The sequence below is a fragment of the Mauremys mutica genome, chromosome 1 (assembly GCF_020497125.1).
Source record: "Mauremys mutica isolate MM-2020 ecotype Southern chromosome 1, ASM2049712v1, whole genome shotgun sequence".
NCBI lineage: Eukaryota > Metazoa > Chordata > Testudines > Geoemydidae > Mauremys > Mauremys mutica.
Window position 1 is genome coordinate 63,264,452 of NC_059072.1, and position 21,725 is coordinate 63,286,176.

At 43.9% G+C, this 21,725-nt stretch overlaps 1 protein-coding gene across 4 annotated transcripts in view; it reads left to right on the plus strand.

The window, feature by feature from the left end:
* TBC1D30 (TBC1 domain family member 30) overlaps positions 1-21,725 on the plus strand; it is a 95,218-nt gene that overhangs the window by 39,640 nt on the left and 33,853 nt on the right. For 2 of the 4 annotated variants that reach the window (XM_044993268.1, XM_044993259.1), the window contains exons 3-6: positions 12,952-13,013; positions 13,456-13,521; positions 16,977-17,102; positions 19,732-19,917. In XM_044993268.1, coding sequence (XP_044849203.1) covers positions 12,952-13,013; positions 13,456-13,521; positions 16,977-17,102; positions 19,732-19,917 — 440 coding nt within the window. Of the gene's footprint in view, positions 1-4,955; positions 5,391-12,951; positions 13,014-13,455; positions 13,522-16,976; positions 17,103-19,731; positions 19,918-21,725 lie in introns of those variants that run through there. The other 2 variants (XM_044993287.1, XM_044993277.1) reach the window with 2 other exon arrangements.

Below are 21,725 nucleotides of genomic sequence, written 5' to 3' on the forward strand. Positions count from 1 at the left end.
ATAGGCGAGTCTCCCTCTCCTCCAAAGTTTTGTTACTTATCCCCTCACTGGGATGCTGCAGTGTGTGTGCAAAGCAGCAAAGTCTGAGAAACACAGGAAATCTGTATGCCTTGGTGTGGAGCAGGGCAGCAGATTATATGCTCTATTGCAGAAGTGTACCAGGTTCAACCACAAGGAGCCTGATTAAGGCTAAGATTTAGTCACAGGTATTTTTGGTAACAGTCATGGACAGGTCACGTGCAATAAATAAAATAAAAAACAAAAATTCCCAGTCCCTGACCTGTCCATGATTTTTACCAAAAATACCCGTGACTAAATCTCTATTTCTGCGGCCCAGCTGCTCCAGAGGGCCCCGGCTCTGGGGGGGCCCTGCTCCATTGCTGGGGGTTGACTGCCCCAGCCACTGCTCCCGGGGACTGCTCTCTGAATGGCCTCTAGGCATCCCGGGTCCACTGCTCTAGCTGCTCCGGGACCACTGCTGCTTGGGTGGTCCCCAGGGCCACTGCTTGGGCACTCTCCAGAGCTAGCTGCACTGGCTGCTGCTCAAGCAGTTCCCAGAGCCAGCGGCCAGGGCGCCTGGCCCTGGGGGACCACCCGAGACCACTGCTCAGGCACTCCCTGGGACTGCCCCCAGGACTGCTGCTTGGACAGTGTGCAGGACCAGCGGCAGCAGCCACTGCTCAGGTGGTCCCCGAGCCAGCTGCCTGGGACTCCCGAGCAGCAGCTGGAGTGGCTGGTATGGCTGGCCATGGGGTGCCCAAGCAGCTGGCACCAGGGTCAGCTGCTCAGGTGGCCTTGGAGTCAGCCACACCAGCCGCTGCGGAAGTCACAGAGGTTGTGGAGTCACAGAATCTGTGATTTCTGCGACCTCCGTGAGAGAATCGCAGCCTTAATCCTGATCAGTGAATAGTAAAGAACTGGCCTTGCCACTGGAAAGTAAGAAGCTTTGCCTGGTGTGTGGGAAGGGACCAATGCCATCCACTCCTGTAGAATCTAAGCTTCATTTAAAATAAATTATATGCTTGGCGAGAGGCTTAACTGAATCACTATAATGCATTTTGTTTACTGGTCCACCAAGTCATCAAACCCATTAAGTATGACTATTCTTCATCTTAGCTGTTTGCTGCTGTTAAAGGCTGCTGTTGTGTTTTTCCGGGGAGCAGAGAAGAGAAGTGGGCTGGCAGACATTAATGGAATGGCTTCCCCATCCTTAGAAGTGGCCAAGTCTTGAGCCACAGAATACATGTCCTGTTTCTGGTCCCAGTCTTCATGGAGGCCAACTGCCCATGGTTGTTAGTGACAGACCCAGAGAATAAATGTGAGTTAAAATGACACTGTCTGAGTTAGTTGGCAAAACAATTGACTAGCCTAGAAAAATTAAATATTGATACTTTTAGGGGATGCAGTTTGTAATTGTTCGAAAAATGAGTGTTACATAAATATATTTTCAGTTTTATAGAGTGACTAATTCTCCCTACAGATTAGCCAGGCTATCCGCCCAAGCCAGGTCCCATCAATTTTGGCCAAGGATGTCCTAGTTAAACTAAATGGTCTTTAATTTACCTACTTTGGAAGGATAAAAGACTGACCCTGATGTGATGCTCCAGGGATAGTAGGAGGAAAGGAAGCAAGTGAGAGATTTTTAGTTATTTCTATTTTTGAGACACTCCTAGCGTTACCATCTCTGTGGTATCTGAGTTCCTAGTTAGAGTGATAAATTTAAGACTTGATGGTTTGACCACTAAATCATCTCCTCCAGCTGGCACTGAAATAAAAAGCAACTGAGTCATCCATTATATCGGTAGGGAAGGGTCACCTTTTAAAAAGAACCACCAATGTATAGATTTAATTACCTGCTTAATGTATAAGCTTGTAGCACAGAGGCAGCAATTTTTTTAATACAAAACCAAACAATTTAAAGGAACATGATGAAAAATCACTTCTCTGAAATTTTAATAGTAACACCTAAAATGACTATGCTGAAAATTTAGAAAAAATATCCGTTGTTTTAGTTTGTTTGCTTTGACAACATTTTATGTATAATTGGCTTCACTTTTTAACTACATTGCGGTATGCAGTGGTGTTATAGCTGTGTTGGTCCTGGGATATTTACACCTGAGGGAATTCTGCATCACTACGCATGCGCAGAATTCATGTCCCCCAGCAGATTTCTTTGCTTCCCTGCAGAAAAATGACTTCTGATGGGGAATCAAAGGGAAGCTGCAAGAGCGGTCATGCGCCTCTCCCCGGCAGCACAGGCAGGTTGGTTCGGGCACTCAGAGCAGTCAGTAGAGACGTAAATCACCACCCAGGGTGCAGTCTTGGGTGTGGGTGAGGAGAGAGAAACTCTGCTTGCTTGGCATGGGGGAGCAGGGCTTCAGGGTGTTTCTGAGGAGGTAGGCGTGGGACAGGCACTGTTCCCTCAGGCAGAGCAGAATGTAGCAGCCTGCCTGCTTAGTGAATTGTTCCAATTTTCTTTGTGAATTCCCTCAGGAGTATAAAACAGGTGTAAAAGTTTTAAGGCTCCTTTACATTACCAGAGTGGTGTAAAGGACAGTATGGCCATATAAATTCTTATGGTGCTTTAGTAATTAGAACTGGTCTAAATTTTTGGACTGAAATAATTTCCTATCAGAATGTGCTTCACGAACTGTTTGCTACTGACCTTTCTGGAGATGGTCCGTAGCCAATATAAATTGTGAGTTTGATTCTCCAGCCCTCACTTGCTCTTCAGTTGTCTATAATTAAGGCTATGTTTTAGTCACGGGTATCTTTAGTAAAAGTCACAGACAGGTCACGGGCAGTAAACAAAAATTCACAGCCCGTGACCTGTCCATGGCTTTTACTAAAAATACCTATGACTAAAACGTGGAGCGGGGCTATATGAGGGCAAGCGGGTGCTGAGGGAGGGTGGCCTGGGTGCTGCGGGGTGCGGGGGCAGTTTCTGTCTAGGGGAGGGAGCGGTTGGCAGGGCTGGCAGGGTCCCTACCTGTCTCTGCATCTTCCCCCTCCTCCCCCCTTCAGCAGCAGCAGCAGAAGCAGAGTTTGGTTGTGGGAGGGGGCAAGAGGTTGGGGAACGGGATGAGGTGAGGCGACTCTGGGAGGCACTTACTGGGGGGCTCCCCAGAAGCAGTGACATCCCCCTCACTCGGCTGCTAGGCAGAGGCGTGACCAGGCAGCTCGGTGTGCAGTCTCCGCCCAGAGGGCTGGCTTCACAGCTTCCATTGGCAAACTCGCAGCCTTACCTATAATGTAACACTGAACATATATGGCTGCATATATTTGTTCACTAATAACTAGAAATAGATGGTCAAACCTATTTATGTTACTGTTAGGCGAGGGGGGGTTGGGAATTTCCTCCAATGCTCCCCACTCCCATTCCCATCCATTGTATTGCAATTTAAATAAATTACCGAAATAAGTGAAACCAGAGGGATTTTATTGTTTTATATTGACAAATAAAATATGCAGAATTTTATAATATTGTAGAATATCTGCAGAATTTTTAAGTTTTTGGCACAGAATTCCCCCAGGAGTAGATATTAGAGAAACAAAGTGGGTGAGGTAATATCTTTTATTGGACTAACTTCTGTTGGTGAGGGAGACTAGATTTTGAGCTTACACAGAGCTTCAGGTCTGGGAAGAACTGAAGAAGACCTCAAAAGCTTATCCTCTCTCACCAATAGAAGTTGGTCCAATACAAGATATTACCTCACCCACCTGTATGTTTAACTGTAGTCAGTTTGCCTGTTATTTGTATGTCTTTCACAGAGAAACAAAGGAGATAAAAATATATTTTAAAAAATAGCAAACAAGTTTTTAAACAACAAAAATTGGCAGGTGCAATCAGAAGCAGATGTTAATATCTGGAACGACTTGTAACTCAATTTTTGAGATTGATGCAATTAAACTGACATAAATCCGTTAACCTTTCACTGAACAATAGAACAGCAAGAATTGTAAAAACTACCCGTGTTTGAAGTGCTTTTTCCCTATCCATTATATCAAAATCTGGTTTGAAGTGAAATTCTGTGGAGTTACTCCTTGTGTGTATAACAAGCCCTCTTAAAATGTTGTTGGAAATAGCTAAATTTTCAATTTTAAATTTTAACAATGCTTACAGGGTAGAGTACAGTTTTTGAATTTAGCATATGATGTATCACTGTAGTAGTAAACTTTGTTCCAATTCAGATACATGGAGGTTGCTATTATAAAGATCTTCTCCCGAAACAAAATAATTGTGTTAAACATAGGCAAAGAAATGGAGCTGAACCTTTTCAAGCTGACATTCTGGGCAGGTTCCCTACCTCCAGGATTGGACTGGAGTACTTGGTGAAAGGAGTAAGCTGTAGCATCCTTCCTCTCATTGTGTCAGGGTATTGCAGCACATATGGGCTTCTTTCTCAGGAGCGCTGTCATCAGTGGGTGATGATACAGTACATACCATATGTGTTTCTATGCATTTAGGTTGGAATTTAATGCTGAGAGTGATTTTAAAACACATTCTAAGCTGGGCTTGTAAGGGTGTAACTGCTATTAATCCTTTGCAGAAATATCAGTCTTGACCATTGTTGAAAAATAATAGGCATATAGGTTCTTAGACATGTCATTATAGCTTGTGCTGGCTTATCTTTTTACAAAGCTGAGACCGTACCAGCTGCTTTCCTGCACTATTAAAGTGCTGTATGCATAGCACAAGCACTGTACCCAAGTCTTTAGTGGTGCTGCTCCTCCCAACCCTTCCTGTGTTGCTGTGATAAGCTCTTTGATAGATGCTGCAATCCAGTTACTCTTGAGATTCATTTTATTTTTAAACCAAGCTCCTGCTTCCTTTAGATTGCTGCCTGCTTGTTCCCAGGTGGTGCCGGAGGAGGCGGAGGGAACTCTGCTGGGTTTTCAGTCAGTGATGCTGGGAGGGATTGTGGGCGGGCTTCGCTTCCCCCTTCTCTTCGGCACCTCGACTTTGCTGTCTCTGCACTGCAGATGTCCTCCAGCAAAGAAAGCTTCTGCCCTGCACCCTGTCTCCGTGTAGTGCCTCGCAGACCGGCCCGCCTGCTGCCCTAATGCCTTGGTTGGGAGAGATTTCGGCCTCAAAGGAAAGCCTTGCAAAGCTGTGAATAACCCAGAACTCCAGCTGAATTTGCGTCACGGGGGGAGCTGGGCTGCAACTGCCGGGGAGAGGCCGCTGCTGGCACAGCGTGGATGGTTTGTCTCAGCCCCGTGGGCACCCATGAGACAGGACAAGCTGACGGGCTCCCTGAGACGTGGGGGAAGATGCTTAAAGAGGCAAAACACAGGCGGCGGCGTGGGCACCATCCTGAGCAATGTGTTAAAGAAGAGGAGCTGTATTTCCAGGACGGCTCCTCGCCTGCTCTGCACCTTGGAGCCAGGTAGCGTGGGCCGGGGCGGGCGAAGGACCTCGGCGGGCTTTGCTCCCCGGGCCCCTGGGCTTGGGTTTGAAAGTGGCGCTTCTGTGCCGCGGCTGCTCGGCTAATGCTCTTAGCCAGGCTTACCGCGGCCGGGGAGCGGTGTGGGGCGGCGGAGCGGAGCGCGGGCGGCCGCTGCCCGTCACGGACACGCGCTTCTCCCGGCCGGGGAGCAGGACGGAGATGAAATCCCCGGGTAGGCGCCGCTCGCGGGGCTGGGGGGGATGTGGGACCGGGGGTGCTTCGGGCGTGTCTGCCAAGGACGTGCCCAAGGCAAATGGCCGCTCCCTGTCAGCCGCAGCCACTGCAGGGCCGTGCCGGGAGCGGCGGCGCGGCCCCTTGCCGCGATGCAGCGATTGCACTCGGCGTCTGCATTGAAACCCTCCTCGTGCCGCTTGCGTCGGGCTGCCGAGAGGGGACGGTCCCTTCCCCGCCCACTCCGTGTAAAGCCCCCAGGCGCGGGCCCTGGGCAGCGGCCACGCAGCTCCTGCCCTGCCATGGGCGGCAGGTTATATATTTGTGTGGGGCCCGGGCCCCAGCAATATTCAGGGCTGGGCGCCCTTCTCCAGCAATAGTTGGAGCTGGGTCTCTCCCCCGGCCCTGCCTGGATCGGGCCCCGGGCCCCGCAGGTCTCCCCCCGCCGCCGCGACCCTGCCTGGAGCAGATCTCAGCCCCCGCCTGCCCCCCTGCCCCCCCGCGTGTTCCGCCCCCCCCCTCCGCTGTGTCGCGTCCCTGCCTGCTCCATGCTGCTGGAGGGCTCCGAGCAGAACTGCTGTCTGCTGCCGCAGGGTCCTAGTGCCTGCCCAACACTAATGGCAAGGCAGGCTGCCCTTACCCTGAGCCTCTCCAACGCCCCAAACCCTCAGCCCCAGCCAGAGCCCTCATTCCCCCCGCACCCTAATCCTCAGCCCCAGCCCTGAGCACCCCCACATCATGAACCCCTCATCCCCCTGCACCCTAATCCTCAGCCCCAGCCAGAGCCCTCATCCCCCTGCACCCTAATCCTCAGCCCCAGCCAGAGCCCTCATCCCCCCGCACCCTAATCCTCTGCCCCAGCCCTGAGCGCCCCCACATCATGAACCCCTCATCCCCCTGCACCCTAATCCTCTGCCCCAGCCCTGAGCGCCCCACATCATGAACCCCTCATCCCCCTGCACCCTAATCCTCAGCCCCAGCCCTGAGCACCTCCACATCATGAACCCCTCATCCCTCTGCACCCTAATCCTCAGCCCCAGCCAGAGCCCTCATCCCCCTGCACCCTAATCCTCAGCCCCAGCCCTGAGCACCTCCACAGCATGAACCCCTCATCCCCTGCACCCTAATCTTCAGCCCCAGCCCTGAGCGCCCCCACATCATGAACCCCTCATCCCCAGCCCCACAGCCCTCACCCCACACTCCAAACCTCTGCCCTAGCCCTGAGCCCCCTCCTGCATCATGAACCCCTCATCCACAGCCCAACCCTCTTCCCTAGCCCTGAGCCCCCCGCATCATGAACCCCTCATCCACAGCCCTCACCCCACAGCCCAACCCTCTTCCCTAGCCCTGAGCCCCCTCCTGCATCATGTACCCCTCATCCTCAGCCCCACAGTCCTCACCCTGCACTCCCTCCTATCCCCAAACTCCCTCCCCCTTCCCACACACCCCTTCCCAACCCCAAACTCCATCCTAAAGCCTGCACCCTTCACCTCCTCCTGCACACCCACCCCCTGCCCCAGCCCAGAGCCTGCACCCAGCACCCAAACTCCATCCCAAAGCCTGCACCCTGTACCCCTCCTGCACCCTAATCCCCAGCCCAGGATCTGCACCCCAGACCTCCCCTGCCGAGCCCTCTCCCAGAGACTTAGACAGGTGGGGGCGGAGTTGGGGGGGCGGAGTTGGGGGCGGGTTTTGGGCCCCACCAAAATTTTTACAAACTTGCCACCCATGTGCCCTGCTGCGGGTCGGTCCGGCCGGCCTGGGACACGCCAGCGAATCGCCGTGTCCTGGTGAGGCCAGGCCGGGTCCTGCCCGCGCTGGCAGCAGCGCTTTGCCGCCGAACGAGAGTCCTCGGCTCTGTGGGGAATGGCGGGGGGCACTTTGCCACCGCTGCGTGACAGGCCCCAGAGGGCAACCCCGCAGGACAGGGAGAAACACTACGTATGAACGTGGGGCCATGCAGCTGGGGTGGTACCGGAGGACTGGAGCGATGACAGGACCCACTGACCAATGAGTCCTCCCAGAAGGGAAGATTGCCACCCTCTCTTGGGCGTGGATGGGCGGAAGCAGCCCCACGAGCAATGTGCGCTCTATGGGGAGGCCTGCCCCAGTGGGCCATGCCACCCGCCGTTCTGCTTGCTCATTTCCCGACCTTTTCTGGGAATGGTTCTTCGCCCATCTGGCTTGTGCCTGCTCTCCCTCCCCCTAGCCTCTTCTTTCTTCTTTGCGTTGCACGGCTTTGCTACCCCATCCCTCTTTGTGAAAGCAGTTCAGCCACACTGTAGCTGGGTGGGTCTTTTTGCATCACTGCGCTACACTTGCATTGCGCTTTGAAGCGCTAAGTGTAATCAAAGCGCCAGCGCTGGGAGAAAACTCTCCCAGCGCTGTCCGTACTCCACTTCCCTGTGGGGAATAACGGACAGCGCTGGGAGCGCGGCTCCCAGCGCTGGGGCTTTGACTACACTGGCGCTTTGTAGCGCCGCAATTTGCAGCGCTGCAGAGGGTGTGTTTTCACACCCTGCTGCAGCGCTGCAAATTTGTAAGTGTAGCCAAGCCCTCATCCTCATCTGCACGGCAGAACTCCCTGCAGCTGAGCAATCTCTTCTTGTACCTCCCTCCCTTCCACTTTCTGAACCACTCAGCCATGCTTTCAGAGCCCTACTCTCCACATTTCCCCACCATTACTGGGAGCACTTGACCTGGGGAAATTCCCCTGGCCTATCCACTCTTTGAAGAAGTATATTGTCTAAATACACAAAGAAGACTGTTTTCTTAGGGGCGCTCATCAATTTTGCATCTATTTTTTTTCTTAGAAACTACTTCAGTTTCAAATAGAGTGAAACCTTTATTAAGTGGCTGCTCAGGGGACCAGCAAAATCAGGTCTCTTAAGAAGGTGGCCTTTAACAAAGGTGGACCTGCAGCTTACTAGAAAGCCAAGTGGACTCAGTTATTTGATTCTAAAATTTTGTTTTGTTTATAAAACACTGAAAATATAAATATTTAAATAATTTTATTTTTATAAAATACTAGAAATACATATACTTAATAATAGATGTTTAATGTATAAACAATAATTTGTAGCTGAAACATTAATTTGTCTGCGGGTTATCATGAATATAAAGGAAGTAAAACTGTAACATAATTATTTTTAACTAATGTCTCATGAATGAGTATTAAAATTTAAAGCAATACACCGCACTATGTAAAGTGCAGTTTCCCATTGTGCCTTATGTGCCTTATGCCAACGTGCCTTATGAGCACTCAAGTGCAAAGTGAGTAAGCTGATAACTTAAGCAAGATTTCTTCTGTATTTGAGAGCAATTCTGGGTGGTCTCTGGTTATGTTGGAGAAGTGGTTGCTTAATATATTTACATTACGAAGTTCTTGTGGATAACCTGTTTCTTAGTGCTGCTGGTTACCAAAAATAGGGTTCTTTAACACAGACATCATTGTATTTTTTTTAATATGCCCCAGAGTCCCAACTGCTCTGTGGGTCCTGCTCCCAGCTGACTCTAGCTCATGCAGTAGCTTCCTAATATTGGAGACACTGCCATTATTCTGTCAAGCTTTATAGATAAATTGCACAGAGATTCCTGCCTGCAGCTGTGACACCCATCCTTCATCCCCAGGACAGAGTAGAGGAGCTGATTCCAGAAGCACCTCACCATCTCACATCCAGCAGTGGATTAAGTGATGGTGTGGGGTTTCTGTAATCCCAAAGTGAGCTGCTAGCAGGAAGCATAGTGATGCCATAGCTGGGGTTATCTGCTACCACATCATCATCCTGGAGATCAGGGAGGATTTGAACATTTTGTGCCTCATTGCTGAATAAACTTAAGGGGTCTCATTCTGGCTTTGTATGTATCTGCTGATATCCATATGTATTGGGAAGCCTCTGGGGGCCAGTTTCATTGCATACTTCATTATGTCCTGGTGTGCCCGGTGGTTGCTAGGGTAGTGGATTGCACGGAGGATTGCTCTGGATACAGCTTTAACTACCCTTTATATGGGTGAATATAAGTTATAAAACTAGTTGTGGGACAAAACGCATGGCTTTTTTTGTTTTTGAACCAACAATTAGACTGAAGTTTGCATCACTAAATTTTGAGAGCCCAGCTGCTGTAGGGCTTTTCCTCCTTTGTTTAGGACACAACATCAGTTTCTGGTTAGGTATAGCCTAGGGCGTTGATACTAGCATTGCTCACTTTCAGACACTGTCAGTGGAAGTGGTTCCAGCAGCTGCTCTGAAGGTACAGTCAGAGCCTTTGGTGATTGGATTGGAAATGTTTGGGTGGGCTAGGGCTAGTTGACTAATCCATGCCACCAAGAACATGGGGGTCATAACGTACAACCTTCCTGTGCATCCTTCCTTTGGAGCTACTGAAGAGTTCCCAAACTTTTGGTGCAATATTCCTGTCTCCGTGAAGTAGTTCATTGCTGAAATTGAGGAATGGGGTTTTGATTATTCCACCAAGACTTCTTACTTGGCTACCATATCTTTCTGTACTCAAGTAGCTAATGACCCTGATGTGTGTCAGATGCTCATGAGACAGAAAATGGAGGGCTGTACTAGGTTTTGGCACTCCTGAAAGGATGGATATCATTCCAGTAGTAATCCACTGTTAGGACATGTGGCGGCAGTTTTCCTCTGGTTGACTGACTTGGGGGGAAGTGGGGAAGGGGAGATTCTCCTATGTCAAATGGCTTCTCTACAGCAATTTTTGGTGTGCTGTGGATTAGTGAGCGGATTGCTAGGGTTCCTGGTAGGCCTCATTCTGGCACTCACCTTGGAGATGCCTCCTCTATGCCTCCAAATTTTGATCTGTGGCTCTTTTAAGGCAAAACAATATGGTAAGGAGTCATTAATTAATCTTAGAGAGATGCCCAGTCAATTGGTCTAACTCAGGATGGCCATGTCAGTGTATCTCCCTGGGCAATCTGCAGACAGCTCTCTGTTTTTTCTGCCTAGTGACATCACACCTTTATTAATTCAATGCCATCATCTAGAAGACATTTGTGAGTTGAGATCTGGTAGTCCTTAGATCTCATTTATTCAGAACAAGTCTCCACTGTATCTGCTGCCATGTCTGGGGGTCTTCGATCTTGAGGTTCAAACACCAGGTGGATAACATTCTGCCTGTTTTCAAGATTGTATTTGTCCAGACACACCCTTCACTACTCCCGGCTGGTTTTGCTAGTGGTGTTTTCCTTGTGTAAATTGCAGGAATACAGAGGCCTTGGTATTAGGTGGGTCTTTAAGCTCTGGAAAGCTGGAATGCTTTCTGTATTTGAGTACTAAGTTGGGGGGAAGTGCATGAATATTCTGGAGGGCTATTGCTTCCATCTAACTTTTGCTGATACCAGAACATGTTACCTTAAAGTGTCATCTGGAGTTACACTTTAACAAAAGTTGCAGCTAGCTATTGGCCTGAATTTACATAAATTGCTGCATGTCCTTATTGTGTCCTGCAGTCAGTAATAGACAGTTTACAGATGAGACCTGGTTTTGTTGTACTGACACATGTTTGCAGCAAATGTGATCTGGCTCCTTTTGCGTGCCGGGGGGTGGGAGGTGAATCCTAATAAGTAATTATTGCCAGGTGTAAGTGCCAAAATGTTCAAAAACATCTCCTTTTTTTAAGGTATTGAAAATATTAATATAGACAAATGCTTTAATATCCCCAAACCCAGTAAGGCTGTTATTAGCTGAACAGTGCAGATAAAAGCATCCAAATGTTAAATTCCCTGATACAGTTTTAAAATGGCCAAATCTAGGGTAGAGATTTGTTTGCTTTTTTTTAAACTTTGCTTTCAGTCTAAACCTTTGTATACCACCTCTTCCCCACCCCCTCCAGTCATGTTCTATACACCTCATAATCAGTTTCATATGGAAATACTGTCAAAGCTTAACTACCAAGCATTAGCAAACGACACTACATTGTTTTCCAAACACACAAGGCCTAATCCAGTAAAATGTGGTGTGTTTCTGATGAATTACTGTACATTTAAGGCATTTGGCAGCTTGCAGCACTGAGCTCTTTACATTGATATAAAAATTATATACAAAGTGTTGATCCATGAATCTGTATCTTAGGAAAGACTACCTTCATATGGAAACATTTTAAATACAAAGCACACATGGTGCCATTAATCAAATGTTACTGGAAAAATGTCTTTAAGAAGGGCTTTATTCTTTTGTATGCATTCCTCTGATAACAGTTAGTCCAAGAGAATGTGAAGAATGAAATATTGGACTCTTCAGCACCTTGGTTTTGGACAGCGACATTCTGAATGATTGAGGACTAATTTAATCTAACATGCATGACATAAATCAGATTATATGTATTATGGTGTATCCAGATGCCATAATCAGAATCTATTACAGGCCAAGCCTGAGATCCTAGTCTCACACCTGAGTTTGCATTTGAAAAATGTGTCATCTATATTAAAAAGATTAATTAACATTAATTGCTTTTATAGCCAGAAGAAACTCTTAAGTTTAAATGGGAGTACTAGCCAAACTTAAACAGAATATGGATAAATAAGATATTAAATATTACATACTGAGCAATATACTGATTTTATTAATGTAACAAAATAAAAATGAGCATCCAGTGTTTTAATATCCATAAATCAAAGCACATGAAAAGAAAAGGTATTTTATATTTTTATAGATGGATATCATGCTTTAAAAATGGAATGATCCCCTGTTCAGTATATTACTGTGGTTTAGCATAAGATACTTTGTTAAGGGTCATGCAGCTCACTGCATACCGTGGAATCCCTACGTGGACATTTTCACAATGTATGCACAGTGTACAAAGTCAGAACTCTTTACCTTCCCTGTCTTCTCTGGTGGACTTTTCCATTTCAACAAGTTTTTGTTTTATTTATATAACATTCCATTACAACATGTTATTTATTATAAAACCTGTGGTAATGGAAAAGTCCACTGGAGAAGAGACGGAAGGTAAAGAGCTCTGACTTTCTCACAATGTACATACAGTGTACAGTGCTCATGTAGGGGATCCCTCAGTTTGCAGTGTTCTTAGCAAAATATGTTACGCTGAACCACAGTAATATACTGAACAGGGGATTACTCAATTTTTAAAGCGTTATATATATACTTTTTAACATACACCTTCAGTTTACTTTGAAAACAGGAATTGATGGAAACAGGAATAGAATGCAGTCATTCAGAATTACATACAGTAGTTCAATTTAGAGTTCTGTATTTTCTTTTGACATGATTTAATTTTTTTCCTTTTCTAAATAGTGATCATGATTTTGCTTTGTCTTTTTTCTCTTTTGTTTTACTATTGTCTCTAGGGGTTGATACAAAGTTGAAGTTCACTCTTGAACCATCTTTAGGTCAAAATGGTTTTCAGCAGGTAACTTCATTTATTTTCCACTTGTTTTTAAAAGACTGAATTTTCCTTTTCACTCTACTTGTGTTACTTGAAATGTGCATTGCTTTGTTTTGTATCTTAATGTGAATATATTAGTTGCCACTACATAAAGATTTGTTCCAACTAACATTTTGGAAATTGTAATGCAATTCCTTTGTTTTCCCTGACATCTCCAGAATTTTCATAATGTCAGTCTTATTTTTTGTTATATACATAAATTATTAGTCTTGTAAGATTATATTTTGCCTTTAATTAGGGTTTATGTATTAACTCTAGGCACTGGTCCATTTTATGGCTAAGCATTTAATTTCTTAAACATGGGAAATAAAATGAATGTTTCTTACCTGCAGTATTGCACATATTCACATATTTCTGAATTAAACTAATTCCATATGTTTCCTGTGCTGGATGTTTTTGCTTTTAGTGGTATGATGCTCTCAAAGCAGTGGCCAGACTGCCAACAGGAATACCAAAGGAGTGGAGGAGGAAGGTAGGTATATCTGTACACTTCACAAGATAATTGCAGTCACATGTGATTTAGAGATGGTATGAATTTGAGAGTCTTAAGCTTTGTATGCACTGGGGTTTTTTGCTGGTTCAAAACTATCAAGGACCAGCCACTAGTGGAGCTGCATGTTGCACAGACAGGCAAAGCTGCTGTTTACACTAGTGGTGTTGCTCATTCTTGAAACTCAGGTAAGCCGTATTAGCGCAGATTTTGGCTTTTACCACTTTACTCCGTCTACACCAAGAATTTGCGTTGATGAATCTTTCCCAATAGCTGAACTTTAATGCCTGAAATCAGGGCAAACCTCCAGGGAAGACAAGCCTTTACATTTATGAAGTTGAAGTTGATAACGGCTGTCACCAAGGCATAGTGCTGACAAGAATTCCCACATAAACATTTGGTTAGGGAAAGGCAGAGTGCTGGAATAATAGGGTAGCTGAGAGTAAGGAATGATGTTCATTAGAGACTGCTATTAATGTGAAACAGCACTGGGTTAGTGCTGTAGAAATGTACCCACTGGGAATTACATTGAGATCACTAAATCCACCTTAATGCTTCCTTAAATAAGATTTGAAGCCATGTCCCCAAGATTTAAAATACGGACTAAATGTGGGACATATTCTGGCCTCAGTTTTATCCAAGCAACCCTAGAGAAGGATTAAAACATACGTAATATATGTACATGGTTTAATATAACTTTTGTGTGTTGGGATTGTTCTCCTTTTCCTTTCTTACTCCCTGTTGGAATTATTATTATTTATGCAGGGTATTACCATGACACTAATTTAACCATAAATTCCTTTAGTAAATCCAAAGGGCAAACAATTACTCTAAACATGCCTACAAAGCCTAAATAATAGCAATTTACTCCAGCCAAACAGTAACAAAATATTTATAGGCATATGATCAAGATTACTTACAGATGGGCTAAGGATGCTTAGACCCATATTGGTCGACTCCCAGCATGGTCAGGCAGGTATTAGCAATGAACCCTTTAAGAGTTTACTTTTTTATATCCTTTAACAAACAAGTGATGTCACTGTGAATTATCGCACCTTAGCTAAGGCCGCTGTATGAAGTAGTTTATCATACAGCCAATTATTTACTGCACATGCCCAGTTAACTGTGTTTTATTTCTATTATTTCAATCCAAACCTTATCTTACTTAAGACTGGTATTTCACAGGGTCACTACAGGTTTAACACAACAACTCTTCTTTCTCTTGATCTCATTCTTTTTGGTCACAGGCTTTGGGCCTATTGCTCCTGCTAATATCCTAACTCAGTTTAAACCCATAGCCCACCTAGGTCTCACGTGGGCCTATAGTCCTGCACTCCCTGTCCCTTCAACCCAAACCATTTCCTCTTTCAGATTTAAGAGAGAATAAAGTAAACAATCATAGGGGTATCTTTCCCCCCTAATTCTTTTAATAAGTAATCCATTTGCATCACATTGGAGTCTTTCAGCTGCCATTTTCTTCCCTATTATGAAGTCTTTCTCCCTGCTCCCCCTAATAACCCGTCTGCTATTGCTCCGTCCCTTGTTCTGTGAAGCTTTGCAAAGAGTGATGCAATGTACAGACTCTTTTCCTCCCCCTCATCAAGCCCATATCCGTGCTGTTGCTCATGCACTTATTGTTTAGCTAGCCGGAGGAGCAAGTGGAATGAAACTGGCATTGCCTCCCCCACACTCTTTCACATTTCTGCTGAACTAGGAGGAAGCATTCTAGATTGCTGCAGTCCAGTGAGAGATCCTCTTCAGCTGGTAGGGGTGGGCAGGGGCAGGGCAAAGATTAAACTTCCTCCAGCACAGGTGGAGGACAGTATCCATGCTGCTCCTTTTGTACAGGACACTTTTCCTCTTGACCCAGCAGAAATTGAGTGTGAAACCAGCAAGCATCACTGGAGTTTCATTTTACTGCTTTCCCTACCAGCAAATGCTGTGTGGAGGTGCAGCAGCAGCACAAGTACGTTCCTCTGCACAAGAGACCTGTAGTGTGTGGGAAAGGGGAAATGTAGGAAATCTGTGATTCTGCAAGCTGTAGGTGAATATTTAACTGTTTTATTACTTTGGGATGTGTGGGAATGGCTTTTTTCATTTAGAATATGTAGATCAACTCCCCTTCCCTTTCACTATTTCTTCCACCCTCCTGCAAAGCAATCCTTTGTCATTATTAACCATTGTTATGTTGTGGCCTACCACCCTGCCTTGAATTAAGTAAAATTATATACCAATGCTCTTTACTAAATTGTTATCTGTTAGCCTGTTAATAATCAACAAAAAGTCTATTTGGAGTGAGAGTTCAAAACTTACTTAGCAAAGAGGTTCTGTATCTGCATTGTACCTGTGTGCTCTTCTGATTATGTGCCACCATTTTAAGCACTGATTTTATTTTTCTATTGTGGATGTAGAAATCTCTCCTTTAAAGATGGGCTCATCCAATTATCATTTAGAGATAATGACATTTGCCATGATATCCCTATCTCAAAGGTTCCTTGTGTCTTTGTTTAAAGTCCAGCATTTCTTTACAGAATCCAGTATTTTCTGCCTAACTTCATAGGCTGTATACTAGCCTAGAGTCACAGATGTGCCTCAGAGCATGCTGTGTATGTAGTCCCTGTGCTTGAAATGAGGCTAATGTTTCAAAAATACATCTGAATGCCAGCAGTTCATGAAGCCACAGTCACAGTAGCTTAGTATAAACCAAATAATTCTTTGGATCCAACCCTGAAGTCCCTATTCTGGGCCAAATCACCTGCTCCTTTGTATTGAAAAACAAACAAAACAAAAACAGAACCCTCCCTCCTCTGAAAAGAAGAGAGAAATTGTACAAGGTTTCTCTTGCAGGTTTTCCAGCAGATCATTCCATCACAAAGTTTGTGGAATGTGCAGCTTGGGGCTGTTATCTTTTCAACAGATTCCCTGTTGATGACCATGTGGTGGAAGGGATGATGTGAGCAGTACATCTGGCCCTACCTTTACCAGTCTTGCAGATCAGACTCTCCCTTATATTTGGATTCCTGACCCCAGTATCTGTGGGGGATAGTGAAGATAGCTACCACCCCCAGTTCTTCTCATGCACAGAAGACAGCCACAAGGAGGATCTGCAGGAAATGAGTGGGGCCTTGGGTTTTACTCACACAAAGTTTCCCTGGAAGTCGGTAGGAGTTCTGCCTGAGTAACACCTTCAAGATTGGGCCCTCTATTTGCATTTTAGAAAGCAGGGATATTGCTTTTATTATATAGAAATTGTTTAGACACAGAAAAGATTTACATCCTTCTTTTCTTCCTTCTGCATTTGTTGTATCTAAAGGAAAATCACATCTGGCTAGAACTGGTGAGATTCATAGAATTACATAACAGTATGTATAAACTGCTCCTATTTTAAAGTAGGAATGGAATAATGCATCTTCTTGTCATGTTGTGTGTATCTTTAGGTTTGGCTGACCCTAGCAGATCACTACCTACATAGTATAGCAATTGACTGGGATAAAACTATGCGCTTCACTTTCAATGACAGAAGTAATCCTGATGACGACTCCATGGGCATTCAGATTGTAAAGGTAATTGGCATTTCAGCTGATATGTTTATGTGCATAAAATACAATTTTTTAAAAATTTCTCTGTGGAAAATAAATGTTTTTTGGGAGGTGTTGAATTTGTTTAATTTTCTGCTACTGCATTCCTAAAATTTACTTCTCCTTGGTCTGTTGGTCAAGTGTTACTGTTCCTCTGGGCATTCTTGCATATTAATTGTTGAAATTAAGAAAATAATTTGTTTCAGTGCTGTTGCTGTTGGTAGAAAATTCTTTTTGCCTGATTTCCACCTCCAGCGTTCCTGTTATTCAGAGAGAAGTAATGGAGAGGAAGGTTAATGAAAGGCACATTTTACTCTTGCTTTGCCAGTAATGCCATCTGCTCAGTTTGTCCCCTCCCAACACTCAGAGTTGGGCCGGGGGAGGAAATCTCTGTGGGGATCTTTGTGGAGGTCCTCACACATAGTCCTATTTGGAGGGGCCCATTTGCTTCTTTCAGCATCTTGTAGAAATGGTCTAATCACCTGCCCCTAAACCTTGCAGATCTCCAGGCACGTCCATGCAGAAATCTTGGACTTTTACAATTCAGTCCCTTTAAAGGTCTCCTGCCTCTGGTCCTGTGCTACCCTGGCAGCAGTTGGGAGGGCTACATGGAAAAGATGATATATCCTGGATCTGGATAATATTTTTACCCAAAGTCTGTGGAGCTGGTTGGGAGACAGCCCTTCTGGCCCACCCAGTCTCCAGTCCTTCCCCAGTTCATATCTCTGGCTCTGTGAAGAAGCCTGAGGGGAGTGGTGCCAAGGAGGAAGTTGAGTCCTCTCTTCCACTCGGGAGAGTGGGGAGATCTGCGTATGGAGGGGACCCTCTATGCACAGATGTAGGGGGCACAATATGAGCCTGTATTGAAGAGAGAATTTTTGCAAAATACTTGTTTGTTAGCATCTACTAGCAGAGAGACAACCAGCTGTTATAGGGTAAGTCATCTTTTCCTTCAGTAAATTGCATTTGTCTACATTCAATTGTCCACTGTACTGTCGGTCATGTAAAGTTTATAGCTCAGAGTTGTTTTAGTTGTGTTTGTAAAGAAACTTTCTAGACCTCCTAGAGATGATGTAATGTTCTGATATGTATGTAAAGTAATGTTTGTTTGCTCGCTTGAGGATCATACTTGCTGAATTAATGATGGTTTAGCAAATTTCTGATTAAGGTCTTGGTGGACTTTGTATTCTATAAATAAAATATTTGCTGGTATCCAACCGTGCTGTGATGTAATAAGTTGACCATATTGTCACGTAGCCTACAGTAGTGAAATAGCCTTCACTCTGTATGTGTTTCAGTTGTTGTGTCGTTTCTTTTTAAAATAAGAGCCAGTTTTGGGAAGAGAACATCATAGTTCAAATTATAGTTTTACATAGCTCTCGTGTCTTGCAGATTAGTCTGTTTTACATTGATCATTTCATGAAAATAATATTTTCTAAATTCCATCTTTGCTTTAGCACCAGTATACCTAAGTGATGATGCTTACATTTCTGAATATTTGTTTGAAAAATACTACCCAGTTTGGTAACACTAAATTATAGATATTGCCTGTACAGTGTCTTATTAAAAATTAAAAGTGCTGTACATGTTTGTGCTTTTCACTCACAAATGAGTTACAACCTCCAGAACAATGTGTTTTTTGCTGGCATAAAAAATAAGGAATCTGGCAATATTTTTGCAATTTGATGTAAATTATTCCTATTTTCTCTTTGCATGTCAAAAAAGATGTTGGCTTTATTCATTTGCTAACACAAAGTGCAATTACAAAGAATACACTGTTAACATTTAAAGGACTAATGGTTTGCTCAAGCACAGTGTTAAAAAGAGTCTTTAGAAAATAGTATGTATGCCAGCATAAAATTTATATTCAGCTCTAGAACTGAACTTGAAATTGTAGCTGCTAATTTTAATGTTAGTAGCCTATAACCACCCAGTCTAGTACCTTGTTCCATACTTTATAGTGGCAACAAATCATGATATTCCATTGACTAAAATTCACATTGTAATTCTTTCTCTATGCAGAGAAGTGTTTGAAAAAAGGAGATATGTAATATTTCTCTTTTAGGCTTCTAATTAAGATTTGGGTACAACTTTCTTTTAACACTTTTTTCTGGATTTCATAATTTTTCAGCAGTAAACAGCACCTTACAAATGAGAATGTTTTAAAAATAATTTTGCAGCTATTTATGTTTTATCTCTTTAAAGATAGCTTGTAAGCTTATTGATGTTTCAGGGACAGTCAGATACCGGCATACTTTTGGTAATTTATTTATCTAGGACAGTTTCAGATGCACCATCTGGTTTACAGAGTAGTCTTCTTTACACCCAATTTTCCTGCTCTGTTGATCGGAAACAAGGATGTCAAGTGAGCTAGTGGCTCAGTTCCTGCTAGAACTCAGGGCTTTCCTGGATACCAGCCCTTTGCTCAAACGATGGCATTCCTTCAATAAGCTAAACATTTTAAAATAAAAATGTATCTCTTCAAACAGTGGGAACATCATTGTGTGTGTGTGTGTGTGTGCGCGCGCGTGTGTGTGTGTGTGTGGCAGGATGGGGGAGACCAGAAGTAAGGTAGTTGAATAGAAGAACATCTCAAATATCTTTCCTATTTTAGGATCTTCACCGAACTGGTTGCAGTTCTTACTGTGGCCAGGAGGCAGAACAGGACCGAGTCGTGTTGAAACGAGTTCTGCTGGCTTATGCTAGATGGAACAAATCAGTTGGATATTGCCAAGGCTTTAATATACTAGCTGCACTCATCTTAGAAGTAATGGAAGGCAATGAAGGGGATGCCCTGAAAGTGAGTAAAACCACTCTCTGTGTTTCTAACCCTTCTGATAGTGAGGATTACCTTTAAAAGGTGAACTTAGTGTAAACAATGCATAAGTTTGCAGACAGCCTAAAACAGCAGCTCACAGAGAACTGATCCATCTCAATGGGTCATTTTAAATGTCACCCATTAACATCGACTAATGACCATTTTTGCAAAAATACCCAGATAGTGGGTAAAATCCTGGCTCCAGTGAAGTCAATGGCAAAATTCCCATTGGCTTCAATGGGGCCAGAATTTCAGCCAATCCCAAACTGCCCCCAAAGCACCAACTGGCCCTTTTCCCAGCAACCCAAGCTTCCGACTTTCCTTGACAACTACCGTGATGAATTTGTGTGTTGTCAGTCCAAAAATCTGCAGCGCTTTGAAACAAAGTCTGAGATCAGCGTGAAGTAAGTAGAATTGAATATCAAAATAATTATCCTGGGTGCTGTTGTACTGAGTGTATTACTCATTTTCATATTTAATTGTTTAGAACCCTCCCATCTTAATTTAAAGCTGCTGCTGCTGTATATGTGCAGAGTGCCACAGAATCCAGAGTCCAAGCCACAGAACTGAGGCCTGCCTTGCTACAGGCACCAGGACCAAGATTTGCCAGTGTTATGCATGATCTTCCTAAAGTACAGTTTGCTCATGTAAATGAGGAGTTTACCATGGGGGTTGAATTGTTAAAGATCATGACTCTCTCAGATACTGAGGTGTTTACCTTGCTCTAGATATTAGATATAGATATAGATATAGATATAGATATTTAAGTCTTAGAAACTATGGGCAAAATAACAGCTCTCAGAGTCAAAGTTCAGCACATATACATTTCTAGATAGATATCTGATATGTTGCTTTATTATAGAGAGAGAGTTGTAACATTAGGAAAATTTTAGAATAGTTCCACTATATATCATGGAGTAAAATTTGCCTTGTATAATTTTCTCCCCACATAATTGCCTTGTGTGATTGCCTAAATAATTTACAATTATAATCAATTTATTTTATGACAACCACATGTTCTCCAGTTTATTAAAGGAGCAGTTCCTAAGTCACTTCACTAGTTAAAGTAAGCACGTTAATGTTAAATCTCCAGTTCAATACAGATAGAACCTGCTTATAAATTCAGTAAATGAAATTAACCTAACTGAAGTAGAAATGGATATGGTAGATGAGTGCCATAGTTTGTGTGAAAAAAACAATCACACATGTGATTCATCTAGTTTAAAAAAATACTAAAGAGATTTTATAAAAACAGATTAAACAACAGATTGGCATGGGGAAGAAACTACAGAATTGAACACCAGTGAGAAATATCCCAATTGCTGGAAAATGTACCACAGGATGCTAATAAAGTACATCACTATTTAAAAAAAAATCCCACTCCTAAACACTTTTGATGCCAATGAAGTAGGCAGAAGTGAATATTTAAGGCTTATAAAAAGCTTTGTTTTCTTTCTAGCTCTCTTTCATGTCTGGAGTATTTAAAGCAATATCCATTATGGAAATAGAACCCATTGTGCATGTGGCTTTGTTAAATATAGTGCTTTACAACTGAAGTAACAAGAAATTAGCAGAACTGCAAGGATATTTATTACAGTTCTAATTAATATTAGATTATCTTGTTCCCAAGCCTTTGGAACAAGTAAAGAAATAGGGCACAATTTTTTTTCACAAGGGAGAAAAAAATCCTAATGCAAACAGAAGACTGATAAATGTATTTTGAGAAATAAAGGACTCTGAATTATATTGCAAAGAAAGAGTAGAAATAGTTTTGAGAATCATGCAGACAA